The following is a 20,015-nucleotide window of genomic DNA, read 5'->3' as shown; positions in this document are numbered from 1 at the left end:
GCCCGCACGTCCTGGGCCGGGCAGGGCGGGCGCCCTGCCGGCGCTCACCGCCGTGCGCGGCTCTGCGGGCCCCGCGTAGCGCCCACAGATCCCCCTCGGAATTACCCGCTGCTGAGAGCTGCATCTTTGGGAGGGGGAAAAAATACACGTTTGCAGCCTTTTTTTAAATTATTCTGATGGGGTGGGGGGTTTTTTTACCTCACAAGATGTCACGTTGCCATCCTTCAGAACGCAAAAATGTAGGAAGTTAACGGCTGTGACCTTGTGCAGTAGCTCTGAAGCACAACCGAAATTGTTGCTGATGCACAAAACCCTTACGTACCTATCTTTGTGTTGATATTAAACACCTTTTATCTCGATGGTGAAAGTTTTTTAAAAACAGTCTTATTTAACTAGACTAGTGTTAAGGCCGTGATGCCCTTCTTGGGGAGAGTAGAGTTCCCCAGATATCTCTGGAAAAGGGTTTTTTTCTTTCCCTAAATTAACGACTTTTTTTCAGCAGAACAAGCACAGTGAGGGGAAGGTCCAGTGAATATTTTCCCATCCTGCTACTGTGCCTCAGAACTGGCCGGGATCTGTCTCTCTCTTCCCCCTCCCTCCCTTTTTTTCCCCTCTGCCTCCCAACTAAAACCACAAACCTGAAATTCCTGGTTATTTTCTAATTATTGTTACATGTGGAACTGCACAAGAATGAAAGATTGAGGTGTTCAAGCTTTGTTCAGAGCCGTGTCTAAGCACAATGGAAGTTTATTTTGCACTGACAAAGTAGGATTTTATTTTAATCATAATCAAAAATTTTATTTCAGAGAGAACAAATGTGCATAACTGAATTTATTCTTACACAGGCATAAATTTCTCAGCACTACTGCTAACAGTAGCGATTCACCTTTCTTTTTGAATGTGTAGAAAAGGAGCTCTGTATGTTATTGGAAATAGATTTACTTTGTACTTAATTATTCTAAATTGTGAGTGGCTAAAGGATAGGAATGTTTTAATGCAGGATGCAGGTCATTATTCAAAGACATAATGCAATAAACACAATGCTGATACAAAGTTTTGTTCCGGGTGTTTAGATTGTATCATAGCCCTAAAGGTATATCCCTATGTATATTTTTTAATTTAATCAGCTGTTAGCTACTAATTTGCCTTGTCGTTTCTCTTTTTTTGGTAAGTCTCCAGTGTCACTTTAAGTCAGTGTAAACTTTGCCCTCAATTTCAGCAGGAACAGACTGCTATACTCGAATAGCTCACTGGAAAACAAGCAAACAAAAAACTGCCCTAGCATGGACCTAAGTAATGTCATAAAAATGAGCCCTCTCACCCCCCTTATGCAGTTACTACTTTCCCTATATAGAACTTCTACAATACAGCAGATGTGGTGATACAAGTGTAGCCATGTTATACAGTTAAAGCAGCACAGCTTTGTAATACTGTATACACTTATTATCAGCTTAGGAGGCTAAATGCCTTCAATTCCTTCTGCCTTTGGGAAATGAGAATGCCCTGGGAGAATTCAGACCTTAAATCTGCTTTAAAAGGTGAGAAGGTCTGTGGTACAGCTTTGATTGGCATAAGAAGTCTAGTCCCGTCTTCTACACTGTTAATTCTCCCAACAAAGAGATCTTAGGGATTACACTTCATAGACTGTTCTTGTACAAATACATATGCATATATACATAAAAGTGACAGACCTTTGTTATAAAATTTCTGAACTAGCACTAGTACTTACCCATCGATGATGTCCGCCATAGAAATACTAGGTGTGGTACTACTGCTGGTATTCTTACAGGTTGTCTAACCCTGCCCATTGACAAAATTGTATGCATTCTTAAAAACAATTAGGGAAGGGTTCAATATAAGCCCAGCCTAGCATGATTAGATCATATTTAGTTTAAAATTTTAAATGGCTAAAATGCTTTTGGGTTGAACCAGTTTTTAATCTGCTTCCAATTAACTTGGTGTGAACTCATACAGATTCAGCTTTCAGATTCTTTCTGTGTCTGTTCCTTTACCTAAAAATGTTTGCCTTCCCTAAAAATGTTGCCATCAGCTATGCAAACAGGAATTCTACTGGTTGCAGGGTTTTTTTTGTTTGTTTCACAGGTTCTAGATGGAGCAGGATTAGATGTTGATTTTCATCTACTGTCTCCAAAAGGTGAAACTCTAGTTTTTGATGAAAGAAAATCAGATGGAGTTCATACGTAAGTTTAAAATCTTCAAACTTAGAAGTGTTACATAAATACTTTTCTGGTTTCTTTAACAAATACGCCTAAAATAAAGGTTGAGTACTTATTGTTCCTTAGTATTACAAAACACTTTCTAATAGGACAGTTTGAGAACACCAGTTACCTTTTTATAAACACTGAATGCTTTTTATGTGGATCTTACCATGAAGTGAAGGATATTTTTGTTTTGATGATAGCTGTTAATGGTCAGTGAACAAAAATAATTATTGTGGAGTTGAAAAAGGTCTCTGCATCTAATATCAAAAGATCTTATCAGTCATATAAATAATAAGCTGAAAAGTTTCCTATTTTTTCAGTCCTTTTATCAAAATATGTAGTAATTATTGTAATTTTACTACAGGGTATAAGAATCCCACTCATATTATAGCTTTTTTGTAACAATTAATAAGGATTCAAAATCCCAATAGGGAAAATGAAAGCTGCTGTCTTCATCATTTTAAGCCTTTAGAGTCAGTGGGATTGTTTTCCTGTGACTGTGCAATCTGTAATGTGTCTTTAGAGTTTTTTTATATAAAAAGCATATTCAGTTATTTCTAAGTGCACAACTGTCAGTCTTAAAGAGGAAAGTTTGCTTACAAAAACTTGCTTTTTGAGAACCAGCACAAAAAGTGTAGTTAATTTAGTGACATTTTGCTTACATAAACAGGGTGGAAACAGAAGATGGGGATTACATGTTCTGCTTTGACAACACATTCAGTACCATTTCTGAAAAGGTGATTTTCTTTGAACTGATCCTGGACAACATGGGAGAAGATGGACAAGATCAGGAAGACTGGAAGAAGTATGTTACCGGCACAGATCTCCTAGATATGAAACTGGAAGACATTCTGGTTAGTATTTGATCTTTAATTCTTTTCAACGTAAGAACATTTGGAAAAAAATGCAGTGTTTTTTAGCCATTCTGCCTTGGTCTGGTGCATCACCCTAGAAGCTATTCCAGTTCCATATATTGCTTTTACTGATACATCAAGCCTAGCATCATGGATCTCTTGCTTCCATACAGAAGCTTAAGAATATTTTCAGAATAGACCCTTAATCAGCAAGAAGAAACTGCCTAGCTCTCTAAGTCACTCTGTTTCCAATTCAGCTTCCTTTCTTCCTACTGTAAAATGGGACATTTTTCCCTAGCAGTAATGAAATAAATATAGTATTAAAGTATTGTTTAATCCCAATGTAGTTGGAATCACGGCATAGATTTTTACTGATGTTTGAAAATGAAGTACTGTTAGCCTCTTCTTCCTGTCTTTGCAGAAGTGCCCCAACCCGCATATGCATTAATATTTCTATCTTCAATAATTTATATATTACTTTATTAGGGTTTTTTCCTCCAAATTCTATTTTGTCTTTTCAAACTAATAAACAGGACAGGAGTTAATCTGTACTATGGTGCAGGTTCACCTTTGCAAACATTCTGTGAATGGTAATGGTTGCTTAAACTGTATGCTGACTTTATTTCATGCAGGATGAAGACTACTGCCAAGTCAAAGCTTTTATTTCCTTTCATGATCATGAAAAGTTGAGATTATTCTAGAAGTAGAGGATCGTTTGGTGTTTCTGTACCACTGTTCTTAGTGCTTGGTAGGATGCAGTAAGCCATTGTTTGTTTGATTGTAGCTACAGATGACAGGTGTCTTTAGAAAAAAACAAAAAACAACAAACAACAACAACAAACCAACATCCACAGACAGTTACTGAATACACGGGTGTAGAGAATGACATTGTTTATATTCTGTTTATTGCAATAAACAAAATGCAGCTTTTTAAACAACACAATCTTCATGTTTAAGATCTTTTATAGGTGTACACTACACTCTTAAGTAGTTAAAACCAAACATGGAATCTGAAAAGCTGGCCAGATCTTCTTTAAAATTGGCAATCAAGACAATTATAAGAAGCAAAATTTATAGGTGAAACTGTGAAGAAAATCCCTCTCACGCTAATCACAAGCAATACTTGGATGGATGTGATAGCTACTTGTTGACATCCTGGTATCTCTTCCAAAAGAAAAAAAAATGCAGAACTTGTCTTTGAGAGCCTTGCAGATCTTATAAAGTAGGTAATTTTTGCAAAGTTAACATTAGTATTTGATGCCATTCTTTACTTAGTCAAGCTATTACTTTACTTGCAAGTTCTGTGAGGACTTGCATAAACACATAGTAGTTTAACTTTTTAAAGATAACATATTTACTGGGGAAAATGAGGAATTGTGTCTTATTTTTAAAGCTCTTTCATAGTGTTGATGCTCCTTATTGTATAACAGATGAACTTTAGTATCATCATAAAATTATTTGGCTTCCAAAAATAGCTCTTGTGAAATATTTGTTAAATATGCAACAGAAAATGTCCATAGAGAAAATGTTACTGCTGTGGCAACTTCCCCCACCAAATTTATAGCCTGCTGTTACTACACATATTACTCTCCTCACTAAAAGTTACTTCAGGGTCCCATAATTATATCAAGAACATAAATCAGCACTTCATGAGATCAGCTTTTAGGTTGTGACTTTCTATTATGTTGTAGATGAAACTTTAACAGATCATAGGACCAGGTGTTTACTTCGTAAATGCAGAATAAGGAGTGGATCTTGAGCTGCTGTTGTTATGGCCAGAGTGTTGATGTACTTCCTCTGGTTTGATGAGACACACTGTGTGTCCTTTGTAGGACCTCCAGTTGTCCTATTGATGATTTATTGTCAAAATTCTGCTTTCTTATCAAAGCTGAAGCAGCAGATTATAGCCACTACAGTGAAAGCATAAAAAGATGGGAATATAACATTACTGTACTACTATTCTTTTGCTACAGCTATAGTCTGATGGTAGTTTGCATTAAAAAGTGCCTGAATTTGATTATCTAGCAGAAAAAACCCTACATTTATCAGCTACTACACAACTTGTTTTGAGCCTAGTTCTGTAGAGATCACTGCATTTTTACTTGTCTGAATATCTGGAATCACAGTTCCCCAAGATATATAGAATATTAAAAAACTGATTTTGCGTTTGATTTCTCTCTTACCTCCCCAGCCTGTAAAAGGGAAAAACCAAATTACTGTAGAACCTTAATGCTATATGAATTAAGCCTTTTTAGGTGCTATACAATAAACAGGCTAGAGAAATTATGGAAACTGTGATAAGGTATATATTTTAAAGTGAAATTAACGGTCTACTTGACAAGAAATTAAATGACAGGTGGTAATATGGTATTGATATTTTGTATGTGTTGCAAGCTATACATTTAATTAATTCAGGTGTGGGGTTTTTTTCTTCTAAAAATACTCTCTTGTTACTTACCAGGAATCCATCAACAGTGTCAAAGCCAGATTAAGCAAAAGTGTCCAGATTCAGACTCTGCTCAGAGCATTTGAGGCTCGTGACCGAAATATACAAGAAAGCAACTTTGACAGAGTGAATTTCTGGTCCATGGTCAACTTGGGAGTAATGGTGGTGGTATCAGCTGTTCAGGTTTACATGTTGAAAAGTCTCTTTGAAGATAAGAGGAAAAGTAGAACTTAAATATTCAGTATGATCATAACAATAGAACAGGTATGGGGGGCGGGGGGGGGGGGGGGGGAGAGGTAGAGCAATGAACTACTACAGTAAAGGAAAAAAAAAAAACAAAACATGACCTTTCAGATTCTTTCAAATAGGCAGTAGATACCAAGTTTTCAATTCATGTTGGGTTTTTTGGTTGTTTTGTGGTGGTGGTCTTGTTTCTTTGTTTTGGGGGGTTTTTTTAATATGAACAGAATGCCTTGCCCCAAGCTCTTCCATTTTTGCAAGTGCTACTTTTTTTTTTTTTTTACTTGTAGCATTTATTAATGATTGTTAATGACTAACTTATGCATAGTACACAGGATGCTTGGTACATATGCAAAGTGATGTTAGTAGTGGCACGCAAAACTTTAAATGGTAACTTAGACATTGGTTTATTTGCTGTTAAATATTGCATAAATTTACATATGTGCCTAAGTGTTTACAGGATTAGGGCCTACAGGGGTAGTCTGTAGTTACTGCCATTTATCTTCAAAGTTATGTGTTTTTTAAATCCTCAGCTTTTGTTATATCATGGAAAAACACTGGGCTAACTTTGTGAGAACAAAATGAGAACTCTTTATATACAGATGACAAACATCAGCACTTTCAAAAAGCACCATCAATGTGAAATTGAGTCAGTGTTGAAAAGAATTAGAGAAAATAGGTGCAATTCCTGTTCCTAAATCTTTCTGTCCTGTAGTTGTACAACCTCATTTTCCTTTTTGGCTGTTACATGAGATCAAGAGACAAGTGACTGTATGGTATATGAACAAACGCACACACAGAAGCATGTTTGCGAACGCTTAGTTACTGTAACCTCATGTAATAGATGATTTTCAAGAAGTTATTTCTCATATTATTCTTTCCCTTTAAAGGGGGGGCGGTGTCACAGTATGTGAAAACATAACATTAATTTTTGTAGTCTCAAAATCCCTCTTACTTTTTTTTTTTAGTTTTTGTCTACTACATTTATGACTAATGTAGCAGTTAATAGGGTGACTAACATAGGCATGAAAAACCAAAGCTATTCACCTAAACTTTCCTTTTTTTGCTCACCCTCACAAGTCTTTTAGCTGTATAAGTACACTCAGTTCATGAGAGCAGTGTTTCTGTAGCTATTTATATGAGTAAGACATGAATTACATGAGCAATAAGTACAGGCTTCAAATTTTAGAATCAAGTGGATATCAGTAATATCAGTTAACTAAGGCAAAGCTGTCCTTGAATCACTAATTTGTAATTTCTATATGAAGCAGCTTTTAACAGTGTAGTGAGGGTATGGAGAATTTTTGCCAAAATCCCTGGTATGTGAGAATTAACTTTTTTTTAATAGTTCAGAGTTAGTCATTTTCACAATGTGCCAAGTCACTGAAAGTTCCTGTATAAATATGTTAAACTACATTTCATCACAAAAGTGTTTTTAAAAAGCACTTCCTTAAAAAACACTTTTTAAAAAAGTATGTATGTATGAATATTCTGCCTGGTGTTGGGTCATCTGGGTATGAAGAGCAGAATTGCAACTTTGAGACTTGCTGTGATTAAAAATTATTTTATGGAGATAAAACAGGGTCAATAGATGCATGAAGAAACACTTTGTTCAAATGAAGCAGATGCTAGCAAGGGCTACAGTACATATAAACAGCACTTCAGCTTCAACTTCAGACAACTGGACCTAGCAATAATATTTCTAACTAGTTTATATAAGCAGAAGTTATAGAGGGCTCCAAAGGCTGTTGAGCTACTTTTTCTTTTCTGCAAAGCTGTGTCCAAAATAAGATTGTTTCACTTAAGGGTTCTGCATATCTTCTTTTTCCACATGATGCTTTCTATTCTAAACTGCCTGGAATTAGAAAGCTTATTTCTGTGATTAGGACAAAGTGTAGGAGAAATTAATTTTTTCTGCTAGAGTGGCAAATAATATTTTTCTGCCATTTCCCTGTATATCTGCCAGTACCAATATACCACATATCTACATCAGGACATAAGCCAAAGCTCACTGAAGTCAACTTCCAAGGTTTTGATAAGGTCCCTTCAGGACAGGCAAGTAAAATTTGTAGGGCTCTGCCCCTTTTGCTAGAAGAGATCTATCTTCACTTGCATCACGATGAGTATGATGCTACAACCCATCTGCAAAATGCTGAACCAGCTCTGTGAAGCTGTTACGAAGACATCTACCTCTTAAATCAAAGCTACTAGATTCCAGATTTCATCTTAGACCTCCAACAGATGAGGTCTGCCACATTTTCCAAGGGCACCTTAAGAGATTAGGTTCCCCAGCTGCTCTGCTGTGCCTCTCTGACAGTGGTTATACATCAGTGGCAAAACAGGATGGTGTATTAGCTTAAGCTGCTAATGAATGCAGACTTCTGTGATCAAAGACACAAGGCCGAACTGCAGCAGTTTCTCCAATTCCAAGTAGCAGTCTCTGGTAGAAGGAAGATAACAATTGTCAGCAGAATTCATCTGGAAGAAATTATTATTTTGCAACTAAGAGCTCTGACTGTATTTTCTCCCCACTCAAGGTTCATTACAGAAAACAAAACAGGGAATAACTACAAAAGGTAACTGTGCTTTCACTTTGGGAGCAGGACTATGTTTATCATAGGTAGAGGATTTAGCATTTAAACTTGCAGCTAAATGAAATTCCATTTGGATTTTGAAGAGTAGATTGCTTTTGATTGTATAAAATTTACAAAGAATATAAATTAATTTTTTAATGGATTTTTTTTATTCAGAATTAAATGTTTTAAGACTTGCAGATGTTGAATAAAATTATGCAAAACTCGAGATTTTCAATAAATGAAGTTTAAACGTGTTTGTGTTCTTTATTTTATAATGAAGGAAGAATGTTTTACCTATGAATGCTGCAAAATATCAAGGATGCTAAGCTAACAAGAACTTTCAGTAATGCAGCTTTTTCATTTCTTCCTCCTACAGTGTTCAAATTGTTCTTATTCACTGTAACCCAAAATCAACTTTACCAATGCAAATAACTTAAGATTTACATAGGTGTCAGATCAGAATGACACCAACCTCTGATCTTTGTAACAGAAAATACATTTAAAGTTATCAGATGCATATCAGGTATGAACCTTAATATTTTGGGTGTTTTTTTTCCAAGATTTGCACCTTAATTAAAACTTATATTCCATATTGCACCTGCAGTTTATTACACACATACAGACAGAATGGCATAGCTTCCAGTTATGCAGGCAGCAAGTTTGGGAGAAATTCTGGGAAGAATAGTAGGTACTGTCTTGTGTAAAATTATAGTAGAGGTCAATACTACTACTGAGACTAGTAAAGTTCTGTGTTCAAAGCAAGAGACAGTAAGACCCACAGGCCAGCCTAAGTCAGGACAGCATGGTATTAAATCAGCATCTGTGACTTTGGGAAACATTTGTCTAGCTGAGTGTTACCTGTTAGTAACTACACCAAGCCCCAAATTTCTCACCTTAAAAAAAAAAAAAAAAAAGAGAGGAAATACCTCAAGGAACAGATTACGGGAATTTGTAAGCTTGTAATACCACAGAAAGCATCAAATTGATACTTAAAAAACAACTTCACTGCTCTAACCCAATGGCCATCTGTCCTCACAAACCCTTTTTAGAAAGGATTTCACAGAAGGTAATATGGCTTGATATGTTGTTCTAACTTGTGTGCATGTTTGTGCATTCCAGTCAGCAGCAGTACATAAGTCACATGAAACTAAGAGGATTAAAAAAATTATGTATTTTTAGCAGCAAACATCAACTGACATCATCTGATGACCTGTTGAGTGCTTCTATTATTTTCCTCCTTTAAAGAAAATCTGTTTCACAGTAGAAGTATTTTCATTTCCGATTAGGTATAGTCAACATTAAAAATAAACACCTAGGGAAAAAACAGAAGGAAAACAGGAAAGTAGTATCACAGAATATCAAACTGTAGCAACTAAGAATCCCATAATATAAATGACTACTAGTTTTTAATATGTAATAATTTCACATTCATAAGAGAAGATGCAAGATCCTGACACTAAAAGCTCAAAATTTTGGAGCAGTTTTTTCAGCTTAATCAAGTAATACACATGACAAATCCAAGCTCGTTTACCATTTCGTAAGACTCCTGAGAAACCCGGCCTGTCCAGAAGCCTGCTAACCACATTGTTCAAATAGTGAAACAGGAACTTCCTTTTTGTACTGTTTTGAATTGATGAAGTAGCTACTATAAAATACTAAGGCACAATGTTATGTTGCCAGGTTGGGCAATTAATGGTAGAAAGAACAGTGGTTTGACTTGAGAAGCTACACACAGTGAAAACTATCAAAAGCCGTTTTAGACAAAGGCATCAGAAATGCATGCAAAAGTTCCCTTTCCTGTTTCTTGAAGTGCATGCCATGAGAAATGAGACCTTCTGCATTAACTTCTTCCTATGTACAAGACAACGCTCGTGTACCTCAGACTGGCACAAGTCCATAGCGTCCCATGCACTCGGCAGTGCACCACTTCCTTGTTTAACTCAGCTTGCTTGTCAGGTTGCAGCACTATCCTCAGAGTCCACAACCATGTGGTACAGTGGAAAGACTACGTTGTTAAAAATTTTATTCAGCCAGCTACAGCAATTACTTTTTGTTTCCTAAGTATTTTTAAAATAAATATTTACATGGCGATCTGTCCTAAAGACTCATTATCCCCAACAGCTAATTAAGACAGCCTGGAACTAAGTAGATTGAGCTATATCTGATGTCTTTAAAAACTAACAGTTCCTGTGCCTTCCCTAGATTCAAATAACAATTCTTGTTAAGACTGTCTTATTTTATAACTTACCAACTTTTGGTGCAGACAGGAGACCTGCAACTCTTAGTTATTGCTGAGGAATGGCTTATACTAAACCCTTCCTTTCCACACTTTCCTTGCTCCATTAGTACCTTATCACAGAAACTTACTATTCATACAGGAAGAATCCTAGTACAGAGGTAAACACCATATTTGTAAAGTATTGCAGAGCAGATCAACAGCTATATGCCTTATTGTATGATTTTGTTTTCAAAACCAAAAATTTACTTAAGGTAACTGTTCATTTTTATCACAGGTAAAAATAATCAAACAGTAATAAAATAATAACAAAAAAAGCAGTAAACACACCTACACTGCTGAAGTTTCACCAAAAGTATCTGAATTACATCATCTTCTCTCATGCTATCAATTGCTATAGTTGAGGACAGTTAATGAGACTTGAAACCCATGCAGCTCACAAGTCCCTTTCATCTCTTAGCGTGTACCAAGTTTCTGGAAACAAAACATCCTTCTTCACTCTGCATCTGCCACCTGCCAAATTGGAATACGGGTGTGTAAGGGAGGCATAGTGTTGCCAAGATAAAAGTTCTAAAAGTATGTATCTATAGTCTGTCTTTATTTCAACATTATGTTAAAGGACCTAATATTAATGATCTAATTAAGGTAATTTTTCTATTATGCTGGAGGATATCAGGAAGTGGTAAAAGTCAAGTTAATGTCAAGTGAAAGATACCCATGACTGTCCATACAAAAAGCTTCTGACAGTTTAATCAATCCCAGTTCCAAAGTGTTTATGAGAATACTCTAGATTACATTTTCTGGAAGGACAGGAAAAGGGCAGAACCAGACCCTGCCTCCCCACCCCCCAAAGCCCTGAGCATGCTTCAGCCATTACTCACTTATGCTGCCTCTCCTGAAATCATTCTTCCCAGTCACTTCTCTCTCACAGGATGACAGCACAAGATTGGGAAGAAAGAAGCAGGCTGAGGTGCCAAGTGGCCAAACAAACAGGAATTCCCATTCTAAAGTTTCAGCACTTACCTCTGAACAACTATGGGGCAGGTGAGCACCTATAATACCTGAGCTCATTACCACAAGTGGAGAAGAAAAAGCATGGGAGAAAAGAAGGCAAGGACTGAATTAGCTTCTTTTTTTTTAACAGTCCATCAAAGGTCATCTTTTTAATAAGCATTTCACAGCCCACTTAAAGACTTCCTTAAAAATAAGTTCCCATTGTAATTGAATACATTCAAGTTGTTTCTCATTGTTATTTCTCAGACTTGTGATTTCTACACATAAGTATACATATTACATATATTTATATATACATTTCTGCAACAAGTCAGTTTGTCAGAAAGGACAGTTCTGAGTGTGGATTTTGTACAAAAAGCATCACTTTTCCTAAACAAGGAACTCTGCATTATCCTGATCAATTCTTAGTTCTACCTTATATTCTTCCCCTTTTTGGACTCACCTTTTCCTCCTGCTACCACTACAAATATATTTTAACATCCTACAGCTTGAAAACCTTTCCCATTATTTATTCATTATTTCCCTTTCCCTGAATTTCTCTAACCACTGTTGATCATCTCTAGAGTTTTGCTCTTAGTGCTTTCCAATCTCTGCTATCATGCCACCAACCAATTTGTGAAGTTATGAATACCGACTTAGAGCAAGCAGGTGAAAAACATGAAGTAGGCAACCTTAGTAATGTTCATGAATGAGAGAAACACATACATAGCAAAGCAGTAACTATCACATTGGATGATGACATGGGTGAATAGCAACAGTTTTGCAAGTACTCATTAGGGAATGGCAGAGCACAAATGAAGTACTTTGAAATGGTGCTTACAGAAGAATAAACTTTATTTAGAGCAAGATAGAACTATTAACTAGCTTCTCGCTATAAAGCGGGTTTTGAAGCAAGTGACCTTATTAGATTAAGACCAAAGATGTAAAGATTAAGTTAATGCTACCACACTGGACATTAAGTAAACAGAAGACTAGGAAACCAAAGCCACATGGAAGTCAATCAATACCAAACACGAAATAGCTAATAATGGGAAGAGAACAGAATATTGTCAAATTCAGAAGCCAGAAACATTAATTAGAACAAGTGAAAAAGAAATACACACTGGTGAAATAATACAAGTGAACAGATTAGAAGGAAGATGATACGAGAAGAACAGTATGAGCTACAGCTGTATTTGAAAAACTAATATCTGCAAGGCAAAATATTTTGGTATCAATAAAAACCAGAACAACTGTTGATATTATGGTATATGGACCTCATTGCTGGAATATGAAAAATTCTGATAAAAAAATAGCAGAGATGAGCTAGCTGAGAGGAACATTAAGGAATTCAGAAATGCAAAACAGATAGACATCACAACAATACAAAATCTTCTCTTTCATTGTTGCTGAATGATAGAAGTGAAAGAGTAGCAAAAGCATCAAATTCCAAGCTCATTCTCAGACTGTGCACAGCTAATTGTACTCATCTTTTGCTTTTCCTTCTATTGCCCTGCACTATCTTTTCTAGAAGATGGTCATTCCCCTTTCAACTTTTCTTCAGTGACTCCAAAGGAGTCTCTTCACCCCCCCATCTTTCTCTTCTTTGTACCTCACCTACAGATGATCCGATTTACACACAAAGAAATCAACTTTTCTACAAACTTTAGGCTGACAACTCTGATTTTTTTTCCTCATGCATTACATTTTTCTGACCAAACTAGGATCTCAATAGATCTGACACCTCCACGTGGGTGTTTAGCCATCAGCTTAAGCTCAGCATCGACTAAATACAATTCACCATCCTAAACCCTTTTCTCCATTTACAGAAAATACCATTTTCTGCCATCATCCCCTTAACTGCAGTGTTACTTTTCATTCAGGCAGATGTGAGGGAACTAGAGAAGTGACACAATTTAAAACCTGAAAATGTTACCTGCATAGCACTTGCAAGATTCATCCTCTTCCCTGTGTGCACAGAACTGATGCTCCTGTCCAGTTCATCCTCATCACTGTGTTCTGACTACTGCTCCGTCTCCAGCCTTGGCATGTTCCATCTCAATTCACCAATTTCCTTTTAAAATATAACACTAGAGATCACTTTAGTAGGATGTTTCAAAGACAGGACCATTTTTCTGTTTATTCACTTATCTTTCCCCCCACTCCCTAGACAAACTGCTTGTCTTCACCTTCAAGGCCTTTTTCGGTTTATTTCTGTCTTCATGTTAAATCAAAATATTGACTTTATTTCACATAGCACACAGAGATTTTTCAAAATTCCTTTGTAAGCTCACTCAAAATGCCTGTTATGCATAGAAAAGCATAGTTTTTATTCAAAATTCCTCTTGAAATTTTTGTTGAGAACAATGATTTGAAAAGTACTTTGTTAGGATGATTATTTTACAATTCTGACCAGTAATGTGCCATTATTTCTTTGCTGTCTTGTTCATGTGATGCTTACATTTTTAGAATGGTCTCAATAGACTTCACCTACCTAAATACTACTGTAATACAAATAATACATAATGGAAAAATATTAAATCTGATACATATAGAAATGGTTCTAAATCAGTGACCACAACAACGTTGAATTACATATATTTACACACATGCATACATACAATGATCAAGTCATACCAAACTGAAATTGTTACGTACAGCAACATTTGTATTTTTTCCTTTAGACACTCCATTACTACATACAATGAAATTCACATAAAATGAAAGGCATTTGTAGGTGTGCTTTAATTACTACTCTAGCTGTATCTTCAGCAGCACTATTGCAGCATTTTCCAGTACATGACACCTTGTAACAAAGCATCCCTCAAGCATAGCTGAACACTAATTAGTGTCTACGTGCAGGGCAAGTGTCTCCAGGACAGTAACAGGAAAGCTAGAGTTAGAGAAACAATGGATGGGAGGATGCCACCAAGGATGTACTTCACAAGAATACAGAATCAAAACTCATTCTTCTCTCTCAAAAATACACACATTTAATGTTGGTCTTTTAATTCTAAGAAAAAAGCAATTCCAAAAATACAAACTGAACATCAGAGTCAAGTCAACCACCTTAATAAAATGAAATGACATTCACAATAGTTAAGTCCATGGACAACTTAAGTTTGACAAATATTTTCTCCCCACCCCCAAGTCCCCAAGTACATTCCAATATTTATCTTTAAATGAAACTTTATGAAAAATACTGCTGGTGTTCAGTTAGAATTAAAGGACTTGGATAAAGTGAAACAATAAAGACAGATACAGATGGTACGAGTAAGGTTACAAAGGCTTTACATTTTGCATTATCCCAAGATATAAACATTCAAAAATTAACATAAAGTTGCTGTGTTATCAAAATATTGCAGCTATAGGCAAGGCAACATTAAATTAATAGCTGAGGGTGTGAGGAAAAAAAACCCACACATTTTAGTGAAGGTAAACAGAAGTGGCAGTTTTTAATTAGCATTTTTATAAAGCTAATATTACCCGGCCAGCCATAAACCAAGCACAGGTTTAAAAAGATATCTCTGCTTCCTTTGGCTATAAGGTGACAGAAAAAAAAAAAAAAAAATTTAAAAAAATCACCTTTTCAAGTTGTTCAAGATGAGCAGAAAAAGTCATATAATCAAGTAATGGAATAAAAAAGTACTAACCCAGGCAGTACACTTTAAACCACTCTGTCATTTTTAAGTGTTACATAATTTTATTTTGGTGGTAAACTATAAGCATATAAGAAAACTAACCTTATGCACTACAGTGAATAACCACCAAAGTAAAAATATTCTTCTGTTTACTCTTTGGCTAAAATTCCCTCAAAAGTAGCAGACAAAGAAAAAACGTCTAATACTGGCAAGAGACTTTTTCGACTTTTTTTTTTTTAAACAAGGAAAATAAACTTATCAATTTAAAAGTTGGTACATTTTATAAAAACAAAAGAGGTAATGTTGTAATAAAATCAGTAACGTTACTTCAAATGGCAACAAACCGTTTGTTGACCCTGTGCAATAATACACTTTGTTCATACTACATTTATCAAAATATGACTGTTTCTACAGATATGTAGGAATCCTGTGTGTGACTCCTGTCAACTTAGTTTATAACTGGGACACAAAATTTACAATCAGTGTGCCACAATAACTTTCATATTGTTATTCCTAGTAGAGTTAACTTCCAAATGTTCAGATCCTGCATTAAATTTTAACAGTTAATTCACATGGAAAATAATGGAATATATTACCTAGAACATACGAACATCAATGACTGCACCCATTGCCAGAACACGCTGCACTGGTTTGACACTTTTCCTTAGTACACAGAAAGCAACAGCACCCAATAAGCCTGAGAAGAAATGCTGCTGTGTAAATACTGGCAACTATTCCTGAAAAAAGAATTATGGGATGTTTTCTCAGAAGCTGCCCGATCCCATAATTTGTATTGCATAGGTCACAATCACACATATATATATACACGCACAACTATGTGTGTGCATATATACATATGTATATACACACACACACATGCGCGCACACACACACACACAGAATATATTAAGAAGACAATGAAGTCTGGTCACAGAGCAATTTACAGGCTCAATATATTTTTTTCTTTTTTTTTTTTTTACACTTTGTTTGAAAGAAAACTTCAGTATTTTACAGTCTTCAGTAGGCATTATATACACTGCACTTATGAAATCTAGAAAGTATTGAAATAGAAATACATTTCTGCAAACATTTGGGTAAGAAAACAAACCAAAATTTTCAAATATTTGTGCTATCTACATAATATTTTCTCTAAATCACAATAACTGTATCCATGGAATGTTCTCTAGAAAATGTCTTTTTTTTTTTTAAACACCATGCACATTTTTAAGCAATTGTAACCCAAAATATCCCAACCTAAAACAATCTAACAATGTTCAGATTAAAAAAATTTAAGTTTCAGATCAGGTTTTAAAAAGATAAGTCTTTATCACAAGAACTGTAATGATAACAATTACATGTTAAGGCTAAACTGGTTTTGTTTTGTTTTTAGAAACACACTTAAAGACACATTTCTGTCGTGGCTCTGCATTATGAACTGTACTTACAGATGACAGTGCAGTGAACATAATGTTCAGTCCTACAGTCAGGATGCAGTTGCTCCTTCCCACTCCACAAGATACTGCACCTTTCCATCAAGTGTCACCCGACGAGCCAAAACACGGTATTTTTCCCCACAAGCTATTCTACCTGCTGCACCAAAATAACTAGTAATAGAGTTCTTTAGATGATTGAGCTGTAACTCCTGATCTGCTAAGTTGTTAAGTATCTCTGTATTGAGTTCATCATACTGGTAATCTTCTTTGCTCTCATCATCTTTTACAATTTCTGAATTTTGAGTCTGGAGTGCTTTTCGTGGAAAGCGACCTCTTCTTCTCAAATGTGGTATTGCAGCAGGCCAAGTTCTTCCTGTACGAGTCCTTTTTCTCGAGTCGGATAAACTATTAAAAAAAAAAAAGCGGTAACTCCAAGAAACTTATTCAAAACGTATGCTTTATCATCAGTTATTTCCTATCATAACTTCTTTGTTCTATTTTTCACTGTAAAATATTTGTTGCCTACAGATTACTATAAATATGGCACTTGCAAAATAAAGATTATTTACATAAAGAAAATTGTACTAATTTAACAAAACGTCAGAAAGGTTAGCTAAGTGATATTAGCTTATGCCTAGATATATTAAGAATACTATTTTGATGCAGCTTAATCCCATTCTTCAGCAAATTTAAAAAAATTGTTCAGAGAAGTCTGCCCCAAACGTACTTAAATTTGCAAATTAAAAATACAGCTTTATCACACAGGTAGGCCTCAATTACAAAAGCTATACTACAAAAGAGTATGAGACTTGATATTTGTTAAGACTGTAAATAAAAAATTTATGCACAGTTATTTTTGTCAAGCTGAATTTACGTCAATAAGTGAAAACTCTGAAATATGAAAGAAGATATTGCAAAATCTATTCTACGTCACATCTTTCTACAATAGTACACATGACTTTATAAAGATTTATTGTATGTGGCCAGAAAAATACGTATATCCAAAACTCACACAGATTTGTATCTAGTAATGAAAAAAGAAGCTTCTGACATTATCCAAGAATAAACCATCATCCAAATATTAAAAATGTCCAAGATACAAATGCTTATGTAAAAACCTACATCTATAATTTGCACATACTAAAAAGTGTTTGATAAAGTCCTTAATTAAATGGTATGCAAAGTTCGATGTTCAAGACTCCTATGTAACATACCAAGGAAAAAAGCACATCTTTTTAACTTAAAAAAAAAAAAAGGAATAAAGGGCAGAAATACAAAACAGTGACTTAAGTGCTTAAGTAACAATTTCAGAAGTCTGTAAGTTAAATATGAGTTTTTGAAGACAGGCTATTTGTAGCAGTAATGCACACAAAAATGACTCATGAAAGCACTTGATAGCATGAACTAGAAAGAGAGGAGACAAAATAAGTAGATTGAGGATCCATGTACCTCAATAACAGAGAAATTTATGTTTGCTGAACTTGAGAGACAGAAAAGTTCAAGCAACAATTTATCTGCAGAAAAGTCAATTGTAGTTAATAATTTATTAATGAAGACTGTGCCAAAAATTTTTCATGCTCTATTACCTGTAGAAAATCACCACATACTTAACTATTCTTTAACATGAATACACCAACCTACAAAAACAAAAGCTGCTAAGATTAATTCAGGGTACACATCAGCTCTTTTATGGCCTTTATTAGAAAACTAAGTTCAGGAAGTATTTATGGAGTTTAATTCTCTCCAGTAAACGTAATTTAACTACATATTTGGCATCAACAAAGAACAGTAGTTAGTGAGCACAAAAAACTCTCACCCTGTCTGTTGTAAGCAGGACTAAGACATACTAGTTTTCTTTTGTCCTATTTCTTCAGATTTCCCCATGCAATTTATAGCTCTACACTGAGTCTCAGTTGCTCATCACTCCAAATCCCAGTGAATTACTATATCCTCAATGTTATACCCCTTCACAGTATCCTCAGTTCTCTATTTATTCTCCCACCAGTTCTGCAATACCCTTACCTCCATTTCACTTACCCTATGGCTGCCTCATAACTTAAGTCAACCTCCTACCTTATCTTCTACCTTTGTTTTGCCAAAGCTTCAACTAAAAAAATTTAAAAAACAACAACAAAAAAAACCAAAACCAAACAATAAAACAGCACTGGCAATGACTAGGCCACAGATGATTAGAAAATTGTCTGCCTTTCTGTAAGTGTGGGTTTCTGGTTTGGGTCTCTCTCATCCAAGCATTTATCTTCATGAATCTTGTTAGACTAACTTCTTTGGAACTACCAGGATCAGATTTCATGGAAGTTAGCCAAAAGGTTCAGAACTGACTGGAAGTACAACAGAAACTCAGGTTTTCAGAGACTCCGAACATTACATGTCATGCTTTGGCAAGATACCTCTTGTAGGATCCCTGCAACATCTGTTTATTAAGGGTGAATTATTGTTGAACCAATTGTTTCCTGTCCCCATCCCCCCCCTTTCAGAAAATTTTATTAAAATGAGTATGTGACAAATCTTTATAGCAGATAGAGTAATTTAATAATTACCTATAATGTCTGGAAATGCTAGATGAGGTAGTTTCTTTCATACTGGCAGCACCTGTGGATTCCACATCTGAGGTATTGGATGAATGTGCAGTTCCATCAGATTTCCTGATATGCAAGATAACAGGGTTGCCATGTAATGAAAATAATATTATATTAAAAACAGAGCTGACATTTCAGAAGCAAACAGATAAATGACATAGTATTATAATGTTTTACAGGGTTTGGAGGGGTTTTTGGAGGTTTTTTTGGTTTTGGTTTTTTTTTTTTTAATTTACCCAACAGTGCAGGGTAATTCCAAGGCTGGGTTCTCTATCACTGGAACTGGTTCATTATCCTAAGAAGATAGGGAAAAAAAAAAAAGAAAAAGAAAAAAAAGTACTTCAAATTAAGTTTTAATTGCTGCATCAATTTTGTTTGAGGATGAATGGGGGAATATCATGATTCAGATGAACTGGTTATATTTTTCTTCAAAAATGATAATCCAGTTAGAGGGAAAAGGGTGGGGGAGTGGCAGGGAATATCAAAAACCTTACCAGAGGAGGCGACTCTGGAGTTTTGTGAATCATTTTTCTTGTATAGGGACCAGGTGGACGACCTACTGATTTTTTTTTCCCCTTTCTTTCTATACCATTACTTAATTCCCTAGAAGAAAATTTATATTTTGTTGTGTATTATTGAAGATAGTTTTCATTGAATATATGTTTTCCTTTGACAATGAATACACAATTAGATGTGTATTGCTAAAACATTGTGCTAAATGAGGTTATTCTGGTAAATCAAAATTGTCACGTACAAAGCTACATATTTTTGCCTCTA

General features: G+C 35.3%; 2 protein-coding genes across 4 annotated transcripts in view; one reads left to right on the top strand and one right to left on the bottom strand.

Annotated features, from left to right (window-relative positions):
* The window catches only part of TMED5 (transmembrane emp24 protein transport domain containing 5), a 6,304-nt gene extending 500 nt beyond the window's left edge, over positions 1-5,804 (top strand). Inside the window, exons 2-4 of the mRNA XM_010582647.1 lie at positions 2,104-2,201; positions 2,893-3,076; positions 5,538-5,804. Of these exons, the coding sequence (XP_010580949.1) occupies positions 2,104-2,201; positions 2,893-3,076; positions 5,538-5,756 (501 nt within the window). The 3' untranslated portion in view covers positions 5,757-5,804. The remainder of the gene's footprint in view (positions 1-2,103; positions 2,202-2,892; positions 3,077-5,537) is intronic.
* Positions 5,805-13,577: 7,773 nt separating this feature from the next.
* Positions 13,578-20,015, bottom strand: part of MTF2 (metal response element binding transcription factor 2) — a 28,518-nt gene continuing 22,080 nt past the window's right edge. For 2 of the 3 annotated variants that reach the window (XM_010582644.1, XM_010582646.1), the window contains 4 exons: positions 19,733-19,841; positions 19,475-19,533; positions 19,200-19,304; positions 15,054-17,046 (listed from right to left, as the gene is read on the bottom strand). In XM_010582644.1, coding sequence (XP_010580946.1) covers positions 16,692-17,046; positions 19,200-19,304; positions 19,475-19,533; positions 19,733-19,841 — 628 coding nt within the window. In that variant the 3' untranslated portion in view covers positions 15,054-16,691. Of the gene's footprint in view, positions 13,642-15,053; positions 17,047-19,199; positions 19,305-19,474; positions 19,534-19,732; positions 19,842-20,015 lie in introns of those variants that run through there. The other variant, XM_010582645.1, reaches the window with a different exon arrangement.

Source organism: Haliaeetus leucocephalus, unplaced genomic scaffold (assembly GCF_000737465.1).
Source record: "Haliaeetus leucocephalus isolate CR32 unplaced genomic scaffold, Haliaeetus_leucocephalus-4.0 Scaffold848, whole genome shotgun sequence".
Classification (NCBI taxonomy): domain Eukaryota; kingdom Metazoa; phylum Chordata; class Aves; order Accipitriformes; family Accipitridae; genus Haliaeetus; species Haliaeetus leucocephalus.
The sequence above is the reverse complement of the archived record's forward strand: the minus strand, read 5'-3'. Positions and strand labels throughout refer to the sequence as shown.